The 12,472-nt window shown below is 38.4% G+C and overlaps 1 protein-coding gene across 5 annotated transcripts in view; it reads left to right on the top strand.

Annotated features, from left to right (window-relative positions):
- Positions 1–12,472, top strand: part of LOC116299870 (uncharacterized) — a 48,138-nt gene that overhangs the window by 30,359 nt on the left and 5,307 nt on the right. For 3 of the 5 annotated variants that reach the window (XM_089037221.1, XM_089037218.1, XM_089037222.1), the window contains exons 15-25: positions 31–123; positions 1,086–1,142; positions 1,990–2,100; positions 2,459–2,611; positions 3,283–3,423; positions 4,905–5,015; positions 5,181–5,264; positions 5,792–5,837; positions 6,532–6,644; positions 7,339–9,233; positions 10,658–12,401. In XM_089037221.1, the coding sequence (XP_088893347.1) occupies positions 31–123; positions 1,086–1,142; positions 1,990–2,100; positions 2,459–2,611; positions 3,283–3,423; positions 4,905–5,015; positions 5,181–5,264; positions 5,792–5,837; positions 6,532–6,644; positions 7,339–9,233; positions 10,658–10,691 (2,838 nt within the window). In that variant the 3' untranslated portion in view covers positions 10,692–12,401. Of the gene's footprint in view, positions 1–30; positions 124–1,085; positions 1,143–1,989; positions 2,101–2,458; positions 2,612–3,282; positions 3,424–4,904; positions 5,016–5,180; positions 5,265–5,791; positions 5,838–6,531; positions 6,645–7,338; positions 9,234–10,657; positions 12,402–12,472 lie in introns of those variants that run through there. The other 2 variants (XM_089037220.1, XM_089037219.1) reach the window with 1 other exon arrangement.

Genomic DNA, 12,472 nt, shown 5'->3' with positions numbered 1-12,472 from the left:
CTAAATGATTCTTGCTAACGTTTCTTTCAGATTGAAATACCCAAGTTATTCAGTAACATAGAAACTATTTATGAGTTAAACCTATCCTTCTGGTTAGACTGTCTTAGTGATGTTGTCAAAGAGGTAAGCGAACATTTCTCACATCAAAATTTAGTGTTTCAATCCAGTCAGAAATTGAATAGGATTTTCTGAATTGGGCTTCCTGTGTCTAATGAAAACGTTGGGGCGTTGAATGCATTGTGATTGGGAGAGCCTGCGTAGCAAGTAGTTGATGTAATGTATGGGCCTTATTCACGCTGCAGCCATGTTGGATTGAACATTAGATTCCACCACGCCTAGCCTCAAATTCAAGCGCTTGAGATTTAATTTATGCTGGGGAAACAAAGGTTTTTATTCTCATGAGAATCAACATGGCCGCCGTGTGATATGTTGTAAGGTCAATTAGACCGTAGTGGATGAAACAGAGTGTGTGCAATCATGTGTCTCAAAATCCCTTGAGATGTGAATAACAATGTAACAGCCGCCATCTTGGTTGATCTAACAAGAGAAGCTATTTAGGAATGCTTTGTTATCGTCAACCAAGATGGCGGCTATGACGTAACGTGCACCTGCTCAATTAATAAAAATACAGTGAATCGCACCTAATACGATAGATTTCCTTGATGCGATACATCAACTAAATGCTATGTAGGTTTTCCTGCAATGAAAAAGTGCACTGAGTTGACACAATTAAAAAAAAAACATTTAGGCCCCGTCCACACGTATCTGCAAAATTTTGTATCCGCAAATTTTTTTTTACGGATACGGGTTGCGTCCACACGTGTCCGCAAATTTTTGTGTCCGTATCCGCAAATTTTACGAAAACGGATACGTGTGGACGGTGAAAATGATTCGAATACGCTGCGTGTGGACGCAAACATTTTCGTATCCGCAAAAAATAATTTGCGGATACAAAAATTTCCGGATACGAGTAGACGGGGCCTTAGTCTAGCAAGCTCAATCCAATATTTTCATAGCTGATTTATTCTTAAAATTTTGTTGTTTATCGAGCTACTTATAAACATATATACATTTTCGATTTACAGTCTAGAAAAACTGGTAAACCATTAAACCCATTACACATGAGTGAGAGCTTTCCAATGGTGAGTAGACCAATTTCTTAAGATATTTAAGGGTATTAGTTGACATAGTAATATCCATAATGCTATTGATTACCATGGTAACATTGGATGGCATGGGAAGCCTTTTGGTGTTGGTTTCCAAGGCTTCAGTTGCTATGGCAATGTCTGTCTTTATTATAACCCTCTATAAGGCGGACTACAGTCAATTCAAAAAACCTTGTCGTCGACCGGCTCAAGCCTACGCGACTGGACCGAAAGGAATGTGGGAAAAAATCACTGAAGCGGTTAAATATTCGTTCTGAATTAATTGTTCCCTCTAGTAATAAGATAATATTGGCGAGAAACAATCCATCAAATGCATGTCTTCGGGTTTAGGAAAAGAAAAACAAAGTAGTTATGATTCAGTTCACAATTTCGAAAATATGAAGGCATTAAAAAAACGTCTCCTTCAACACTTCCCGCTCCCCTACGAAGGTTCGTGCTGTAAACCAGGTATAACTAGTGAGATAAAATTATGGAGTCAACTCGGCTTCATTGATTGCTACCCAGAGTTCCTTTCGGTCCAGTCGCGTAGGCTTGAGTTGGTCGACGACAACATTTTTTGAATTGACTGTATACAGTAAGACCTGCTGAAGACAGTGCCTGCGCTAGTGTGATAGACATAACAACATTGCTCCCTGTTATTTATGTTCAATAGAGTCTTTGTACCATCACGTGCCCACACCCATAATACAGCTTGGGCTGCCTGTAATTAGATGGGAGGACAATAAAATCCCTTTGCTCTCGGGGATTGAATTCTTTCTCATGTAAAACGACTGTGTTGTTCCTGCCATCTAACGTGACTGAACCTTGGTGTTATTTTTATCAGTTCGATAAGAGATTTGAACCATACATTACATACTGCAAGGAAGAATCACACTGTTTGAAGTATTTCAAGAAGAAGATGCTTGAAAATGAAGACTTCAGGACTTATATCACGGTAAGTTGTATTTTCCACTGGCTGAGGAACGACATAAGTGGGAAATGTTTTCTCACAGCACTGGAGCCTGGGCCGAGGGACATTAGTTACGTGGTCAGTGTTTTCATCAGTTGCTTTTTCGCTGTCCGCCATGACTGTTTAGTTAGCCCCACAGAATGATGTATTACAGTAATACATATGTTGAGTTATTCAGAAATAAAGAAGTCAGTTGGCGGCAGTCAGCTGGACAATAGTTCCCAGTGGTGTGTGAGAATCTAGTTTATCTTCATCCTCAATTTCTCTCATAGGTTAAAAGAGATTTACTGGAGTGAAATGTTTAGTAATTTTGGTGTTTAGTAATGATTGTTTTTTTTTATAGTGGTGTGAAGAACATCGGTTATGTACAAACAGACTCAAACTGTCAGACTACCTCGTCAAACCGATGCAGAGACTGACCAAGTACCCGCTGCTGCTCAAAGCTATTCACAAGAAAACGCAAGATGAAGAGATGAAGGAAGACATCATGTCCATGGTATGTTCTCTCTTCTCTCCTACCCCTTCTCTACTCCTCTCTCCCCCTCTCTCTCTTTCTCGCCTACCCCTTCTCTTCTCCTCTCTCTCCCTCTCTCCCTCCTTCTCTGTCTCCTTCTCTGTCTCCTTCTCTATCTCCTTCTCTATCTCCTTCTCTATCTCCCTCTCCCTTTTTCCACTCTGTCACTCCCGCTCGCTCTCTCACTCTCATTTCCGCTCGCCCTCTCTCCCTCCCCTTCCCCCTCTCTTCCTTTCTATTTCCCTCTCTCATCCCTCGTCCTATCTCTCTCTGCCTCCCTCCATCTCTGCCTCCCTCCATCTCTGCGTCCCTCCCTTTCTTCGCTGTCTTCCTTCCCACTCTCATCTGTCTCTCCCATTATCTCTCCCATATATATTTTTTTATCACATTCACGTTGAACGTATTTTACGAGCGTAAGAAATAGTTGGTAACAAAATGTGATGTCCAATAATTTCCGCTTTCTTCGTGTTCCAGTTCTGTTCTTTTTATTCCACTCCAATAAATTTATATAACCAAAAAAAGAAAGATATTGCTTGAATTTGAACACGGATTCAATGATAAAATTAATTTTTAAGATATGGATACGTTTTATTGATAAAATGCGTCCTTTTTAATTTATGATTTAATCGTGAATTTTTACGATTTTTTCCCAGATTGCAACAGTGGAAACTTTGTTGGCGAAAGTTAACACAGCCATGAGAGAAATGTACGAGAAAAATAAGCTCCTCGCCATTACTAAACGAATAAAGAACAACTATAACGTGGTAGAAGCTGTTAACGACGAAATGGAAAAGGTAAATACTTCAGTCAGGGTTTACTCTGCTTCTGGAATTCCTGGAAAACTCCTGGACTCTCGAAAATTTCTTCCAGGGCCCTGGAAGACTCCTCGAAAGTTGTATTTTTGACACCAACTCCTGGAAAATTCCTTGAAACTTCAATAAGTATTAGGTTAAATATTAGACTAATAAAATTAATAATAAAAATGTTTTCTCGGCCGACAACTTAGTAAGTCACGAATTGGTCTAAAGATAACGACCCTTTCACTATTTCTGATGTAAAATTTTTCAAAGTTGAGGGTATTGACTTTTTTTTCTCCCCGCAAACTGCAATCGTGACCACGTTTTCATAGTTTCCCTCTATTTTACTTTACCTTTTACAAACCTTCTCACCAAGCGCAAATACTCTTTTGTTTTTCTACTACTTGGACTTTTTTTGCGATTCTTTTTCAGTAATTTAAAAGAATTTTTTACTGGTCAACTGACGTTTCACGTTTGCCGTGAACGTAAATCTAAAACTCTCTAATACCCTGGAATACCTGGAATTTTATAATCTCGTTATAAGAACCCTGTTCAGTGTTAAGTTCTCTGTTGTGCAGGGTTTTGCTCGTTAGTACATAGTATCGTGTAATGAGTATTATCGTTATCTTACTCTTTAACGAATTATTCGCCGAAGGCGAAGTGAATATCGAGACGCGAGTCTTCGAGCGGCGAGGTAAATATTCCCCGATATTCACTGAGGTTGAGGCAAATAATTGTTTTAGTATAAATACACAGGTGATTCTTTCAAAAAAAGAAGAGTAAAAGGCACATTTAAAATTAGGAAAAATTTTAATTGAAGTGACAAACGCGTCTTTCAATTACAACACAGGCGAACTCCGACGAATCAAAACAGTTTGTTTGAGCTTATTTGATTGTTTTAAGTCCTTTTTTACCTTCGAACAAAGTTAGTACAAATTTGTTAGCCTCTTTAGTCCTTTTGGGGATAGCATTTTCTTTCATTATTTATAATTCCTCTCCGGTAACAGCAACAAAGCGGCTGGCCGCCATTTTGGATTATCGCTGGAGGTGATTATCGTGTGATAGTGTGAGTTTCTCGACCAATTAGCGCGCGAGATTTTCAATAATCACCTGCGTATTTTTACTAGTTTTACTTATTGAATTTATTGATTTATTGTGATATTGAACTTGTTCCAACTTTACTTTACGGTTTTTATTTTGACCTTTCACGAAGAAAAAACTGATATTGACGATGAGAATCTGCGGGGAAAAAAGGATTTTTTAAAAACAAAAAATAGTTAATGAATGACAATTTTTATCTCTGGAAATCATGTTTTGCTGCTCCGATTATCCGTAAAGGAGTGTAAACCTGGCTGCGTAAGTCAAACTTGATGGACATGCAGGTCTATGTTATTTGATGTCAGGGGCTTCTTTTGAGCCTATGCTGTGCAGGAGATATATCAAGAGTCCTGTAATAAGTATTTGCCCTATTTTTTCAGATATTGACAGAGTACTCGTTGTTCAATCTGATGGATCTGATGCCTGGACTGGATCAACATCGATGTGTTATTGCTGAGGGACCTTTGAGATTGGTAGAGAAACAGGGAAAGGTGCGAATATTACAACTTTGTTCAAGTTTTTCAGTGTTTCATCATTCAACTTTGCTCTTTCGTTCCCTCACGTTTTTATTTGGTTTTCAGTTTGCTTGACTTCTTTGGCTCCATTTTTGTAATTTATCCCTACAGTTCCTAAGTTTTCTTCCCTTTTCTTTGTAGATGGACGTTCACGTGTTTCTGTTCACTGATCTGTTGCTGATTACGAAGCCTAAGAAAGGAGGCAAATACAGGGTGCTAAAACCGGTGGGTGCCATCATCATCCTCTTTATCATCAACATCATCATGTATCATCATCATCGTCATCAGCATCATCATCATGTATCATCATCATCATCATCAACATCATCATGTATCATCATCATCATCATCAACATTATCATGTATTATCATCATCATCATCATGTATCATCATCAACATTATCATGTATTATCATCATCAACATCACCATGTATCATCATCATCGTCATCAGCATCGTGATCATCAACATCATCATTGTCATCAACATCATCATTGTCATCAACATCGTCGTCATCAGCACTCGTTACCCTTTATAATCACCAACATGATTGTCATATGATTCATTATCATTATCATCGTTATTATTATCATTATCAGTCCTCATCACCGTCGTCACTCACCACCACCATCATCATTATTATCGTCGTTATGATCGCCATCATCATCCTTTACCGTTATTATTGCTATTGATATCAATACTCGTGGGCGTACTCATGTTTTTCTTATTTATCTTATGTTTGTCTATTTTAGCCTATGATGGTTGATAAACTAAGTGTGCACGCGTCAAAAGACCCAGGTAAACTCCATCGCCATTAACGAGTGAAAAACGTCTACGCATGCTCTGAATGCATATGCAAATTAGTCAAAACATAAGTAAATTTGACTTCCAAACATGTCTAATAAATTGGACTTCACAAAATGCTAAAACTTAGTGTCCATGCTTGAAACTTAAGGCTAATTCTTTCATATTGTGTTTGTTAATACAGTATCTTGGTCTGACAAAAGTATACTCTGGAACTGTTTTGTATACTTGGAGAAAACAAACAGTTATTTTCTCACTCAAACTCTTCAAAATTCTTAGAAAACGTGCTGAAATGCACGCATGCGCAAACGTTTTTCTCTAGTGTCCCATCGCCATTATTCCAAACAATCTCTTCATTCTGTTGTCAAAATTTCCAACAAGATAAAGTTAAACCAATGAAAAAATGAAAAAATGTCTTTTTTATAAGAATAGGTAATCATATGGTATTAATTGAAATTTGGTCAAGTGGCTTTTTCCAAGAGCTTCAATATAGGGCTAGTGTCATTTGATCTCTTTGAAAAACACAAGAGTGAAAGATGATTCTAACTTGCATTGCAGTGCAAATTACTTTTTTCCGCTTTGTTATTGGTTAAAAGCACTGCTCTCAGCCAATCAGAATCGAGTTAGTTTTTCATGTATATTAATATAATCATAAAATCATAACATTGATGCCATACTCTGTATTTAGGCATGTTTCTTCTGGTGTATATGAACGAGTACAACACAGTGGTACAAGCGTTTGCGTTACAAGGATCTAACATTGACCAAGTGTATTGGATAGAAGCCATCAAGAAAGCACAGGTATTCAAATATGATGCTATTTTCTAATGCTGTGTAATAAATCATGATATATAAAGACAAACGGAAAGCTATTTGTATGAATACATCACGTGACATTTCCCCGGCACCGTCCGGTCACGTGCATGACTCAGTGAAATAGGAAAACACTAGGGAAAATAATAAGCAATTATTGGATGAGGTTGAGCATGATATCGTAAATTATCAAGACCGAGGCTGTGTTATAACTCAGCCACGGTCTTGATAATTTACGATATTATGCGATAACCGAATTCAGTAATTGCTTTATTATACATTTTGTATACTGGGAAATAATTAACATGAACTTTAAATTATAGAGACAAGAATTATGAACTCCATGATTTAGCGTGAAAAACGCAAAATTCTTAATTCAGAAATATTTCGAGAATTCTTCATAAAATATATGAAAATAAGTTAAGGATTCCTTAATTAATTCTTTTTGGAATAATTCTGGAAATAAATACACATAATGAATAAAAACAAAGCCACCACAGCGTGACCTTGAATGAACTTGACCTATGATAAATGTATTATGTATCTGTAGGAAAACCTACAGATAATACATTTATCATGTCGAGTTCACACGATATCAGGGATTGGCTGAGGGCTCTTGACCGATCAGGATTGAGATACTTAGTAAAATGTATAATAATAAATATTAATATTTTTACCACAGAAATTGTTCATGATCGCCCAACTGGAGCATGGTCAACCTTACGTAACGTCTGCAACTGATACGGGCGAATTGATAAGTCCATCTTCTTTCGTAAATATGCCAGAGCCTCCGCAAACACGAAGACGTTCGGCCATCTCTGTTGAATCTCTGGACTCAGATGATGAAATGGGACTAAATGAAGCATTCCGAGTGAACAATTTAACGAGATATCCATCAGATGCAACCATTAATACAGAGATAAACCCGGAGAATGAAGAAGAAGAGAAAAAAGACGAAGAATTCAGGAAAAGGAAAGAGTCTGTTGGAAAGAAGAGAGAAGTCACATCGAAAAAGACTTCTTCTTCTCTAACCGATTTAACTAATGTGAATCCCGAAATAGTAGTTCACAAAGGCGCAGATGAACTTATCCAGAAAATACCGCCAATCAATCCCGATATTAGCCGACTACGTTCCGAAGGTGTCACGAAAGTATCCCGATCATCTTCGGCGCCTCAGAAGGAAAGACGGAAAGTGGATTCGTCCGTTTCGTTGTCTCGTTCATGTTCCGAACCAAAAGAATCCAAGAAATTTTTACGGAAAACATCAAAGGGTGAGATTATTACAGAAGGGCTTCCACTAGATACCTCCCGAACATCTATTAGCTCGTCGTCGCTTTCTGCGGACGAAGCGCCGAAGTCCGAATCCGAGTCCAGTTCGTTACAAACCTCTCTAGATCTAACATCCTCATTCACGTTGGACAATCAACAAGAAGACTCCAAAGAAGACTCGAGTCCAAATGTCTTTGAATCGCCTGGACAAAATGAATCATCCAGCGCATGCGCTATGAGTGATAATAATGAGCCTTGTTCTCCAGCCTCTGACGTTTCTTTGACGTTTGAAACCAAACCATCTGAAGACGATTCCGGCCATTCAGGTCGTCCAGTTGTTCGCTCGGCCTCAGCTCCAATGCCTCTCGGTCCAAGGGAAACCAGGCCCCACTCTGAGAGTGGTGACCAAGGTGCGACAGGAGAGACTAGTGATGAGGAAGCAAAATCAGCAACGTTCCCGCGTCGTAGCGGAAATCGTAAGAAGACAAGCCCAGGCCTTAAAGCTTTGCAGTCCCTGTCAGAGTCTTTGGAAATACACCTCAAGGAATCTCCAAGTAAACAACCTCCCCAGATCAAGTCACCGCTGATTGCACAGCAGAAATTACAGTCAGCCATCAGCGGTCCCATATCTAGTGAACCACCCCGCAGGAAAACCTCTCTTCCAAGACGGTCCTCACCGCTCATGTCTAGAAGACCCGAATCATTGATGCGGTCACAGTCTTACACCACTCTCAATTCCTTCTCTGCCTCACCAGACAGAGTAAAGAATTTTCTAACTTTAAGTTCAGATTCCAGTGACCACCCGGGTAACGAGAGTAATGACTTCGATGACCCGAAGGATGGTATTCACTTATCAAGTCTAAAGCGAACAGAGTCGGAAGGTTCTCGGTTACCAGTCAAACCTGATAGACTTCATTATTCGGGATTGGATCTAGGGTCACCTGATTCGATAGAACGAACTTCGCCTATACCACAAATCAACGCGGCCCCCGAAACACGACTTCGTAAAAAGAGCATGTCTTTGACAGACTTACTGAGCATAGGAAGGGACCTCACAAGCGGAAGGGATAAAAATAATGACAAAAATAATTCACATGCTTCGAAAAAAAGAGAAGAAAGATTATCCTCTGATACTACAGATGATCGAGGTGAAAAGACTACGAAAAAGCACCAAAGATTTCGACTTGGACGAAGCAAGAGTAAAAGTGGTGAGCGTGAAATAAAGGATGGCATCGCGTCTGGACCCGATATCGATAAACGGAAAGCAACTAAGCTGTTTTTGAGAGATTCCTTGATGCTCGAATCATCGTAAGTATATTTTTATCTTGATTTCAAACCTTTTGAAATTTTATCGATGTATTGAAACAACCTCTGGGCTGATCTAAGTTAGGGTACGGCTAACTCACACATTGAACCCTGAAACAACCTCTGGGCTGATCTAAGTCAGGGCATGGCTAACTCACAGAAACAACCTCTGGGCTGATCTAAGTCAGGGTATAGCTAACTCACCGATCGAATAGCAGATATCGGAGTTACAGTCTATAGCCTTCAAAAAATTGTTACATTTGGGTCAGTTTCTATACATTTCATTGTATTGACCCAAATGCCTCGACTTGAAACAATTTTTTGAAGGCAACAGAGTGTAACTCCGATATCTGCTATTGGAATTAAAATTCCCTTGAGTATTATTTCTTTCATTTGAACTAAATTTAAACAAATCTTCGTATCCCTGGACGTTTGATATGGGGAAACATCTCATCCTTAGAGAGATATATTATTTGTTTGATGCACAGCTCATACGCTTTCTTTTGCACTCTCCTCTTTCACTTTCATTTTTTATCTTTTCCTGCTTTCTTTACTTCCTGTCTCATTCACTAATTTGTTTTAAAACTTAAGAGGATAAACTAATCTTATCTTTTTTAAATTATCGTTGCTTAATAATATAATTATTGTCTAAAAAAAATTAAAATTACTGTACAGTAACCGTAAGGAAAAGTTAAATTAAAATAAAATGAAGTAAATTTTTGGGATTAAAATTAAGTAATGTGATAATCCTAGTAAAGTCATATTAGGCATAACTTATAATGAAATAAAATAATATAATAATATCCAAATTATTGCATGCGGCCAAGAGGATTTGTTTTTTATCCGCAATCATTTACAATAGTCGTAACGTAAGAAAGCTTTTGTTAATTGTTTTGTCAGAAAGTTGTCACGCTAGACAGTCGTCACGCACGTTACCGTAGAATCTCGGTTATTGGTTAGTTTAAACATTAAATACTTTGAATTGCTAAAAAAATGAATCTTCTTGATTGTGACATCCCCCCTCCCTCCCCTGCAGTCCTGTAGCACATTTACAGTCGGCTCATTTTTTTCTGAGTACATTCGAGTTTCGACGCTTTTACAGCTATTGTTGCATGTGTGTTCTTCACACAGTGTTCTTCAATTGAAAGGGACACAATTCAACAATTTAATACAACGGATTTTGGCAGTTTTTTCCTTCCTTTTTTAAGAACCCCCCCCCTTCCTTGTTTAAGCCTCTCCAATTATAACGCCAACCAAAAACCCTTACGAATTTGTCAAAGCCCAGGGCTAATAACCGGGATTCTACGGAAGTTGTCTTTTAAGAATGGTCACGCAAGAGAGTTTCAGGAGAGAGTTTCATCGATGTTGTTGAGCATGAAAAGAAAATGAAAGTATAGATTGTGACACGGTGTGTTCTTCAAATGCAGGTCTGCCAAGATTACATATGAGTCAAGCACGTGAATGATGCACTAGATTCACACGCATGCGTAGTTCTAACGGGGACATCATTCTGGAGCTAGATCACGTGACTGGCACCCATATTACACGCATCTGTAATCAAATCAATTTTAAAAGATTTATAAAAATATATAAATATAAGCCACTTCCAAACCTAACAAATATTCGAGTGAATATCCTCGAAGTGTTTTCAAAATGCTTTTCAAAATGGTTGATATTTTTTTGTGTGGATGCACTTATTATCGCTGTATTTAGATAATTCAGAGTTAGGCTCATTTTGTTATCAAAATGTTCACACGTAAAGAATTTTAGACCAAATACTCTCCGCACGAATGAGACTAACCTTGCCTACAGAGAACCCAAAACTACAGTTTTATTTGTGATCATATTTTTTTTGGAAATAGTTTAAAAAGGAGTAAAATGTTAGGTCTTTTTTTTTTTAAGATGACGAAGGAAAAACAAATGACTACCGTCGATGAACTGATTAAACTTTTAAATATTTTTATTATTATTGATTTAAGGAGTTTTCTCTGTAATCTAGTTCATTTAAAGACTAAAAATGTATAAAGGAAATTTTATAAAGATTTTAACATTCAGTCTCGTAGCATGAAAATATTTGGGACCAATAATTGAAACCAGGCGTCGCTCTTTTTGTCAATGGAGAGAGTAGCCTGGATGCAACTTTATCTCAGTAGCATTTTTAACCAATAGTCCCCTTCACAGTTTCCTGCGCCATCTTGAAAGGTAGCCATGCCTTTGCATCGAAGCGAGACGAACGGTAAGCTTGCAATGGTAGAGACCTTTTTTAACCTCCTGGACAATGATTCACACGTCTCTATCATTGCAAGCTCAACATTCGTTTCACTTCGATGCAAAGGCGCGGCTACCTTTCAAGATGGTGCAGGGAACTGTGAAGGGGACTATAGAGCGTTTTCACTCACGTGAGAAGGCAGCCTTAAACAATAGAAACTTTCTGCACAGTATGTGCATAAAAATAGAGTTCAATTCCCGGAGGATAGAAAATGTATTGTTTTGGTACCCCATAGTGGCCGCTGTGACGTCACGTGAAAACGCTCTATTACGATAAAGCATTTTTTAAATTTCCTTATTATATTTCCAAAAAAAAAAAATTTTGCTTTATTATTTTAGTTCTGGTTCCTTAACCATTTCGCTCTGTATTTGTCATTATTTATTTCTTTGTAACCAATTTATCCTAATCGACTGCCCATGTGGCTAACGCTATTCACAAATAACAGTAATAAATAATCAGTAATTGTGTTTAAGGCGGTAGTTTTGAAAAGTAATTGAATCCTTCAATGCTACTATGCACCAGGCGTGGTTACAATGCACCAGGCGCGGTTACCACGCACCAGGCGTGGTTACAAGGCACCAGGCGCGGTTATCATGAACCAGGTGTGGTTACAAGGCACAAGGCGCGGTTACCACGCACCAGGTGTGGTTACAAGGCACAAGGCGCGGTTACCATGCACCAGGTATGGTTACAAGGCACCAGGTGTGGTTACAAGGCACCAGGCGCGGTTATCATCAACCAGGCGCGGTAACCGTACATCAAGTATTATAGCATTAGAGCAGGCTCGGTTACTTTTCAAAATGGCCGTCTTTTCCCATGTTTCCATTTTATTAACTTGTTAGTAACAATCTTTTCTCTTTGTAATAAAAGATCACATTTTATTAAACTTAATCTTCTCGTAATATACTTTGTCTTGTTGTGTAACGTAACTCACCCGCACAATTCTCGTACGTTGTCACGCTGCACACCTAAC

This window comes from Actinia tenebrosa, unplaced genomic scaffold (assembly GCF_029948245.1).
Source record: "Actinia tenebrosa isolate PJP-AT-01 unplaced genomic scaffold, QUT_ActTen_1.0 PGA_scaffold4__44_contigs__length_22323623, whole genome shotgun sequence".
Lineage (NCBI taxonomy): Eukaryota > Metazoa > Cnidaria > Anthozoa > Actiniaria > Actiniidae > Actinia > Actinia tenebrosa.
The sequence above is the reverse complement of the archived record's forward strand: the minus strand, read 5'-3'. Positions and strand labels throughout refer to the sequence as shown.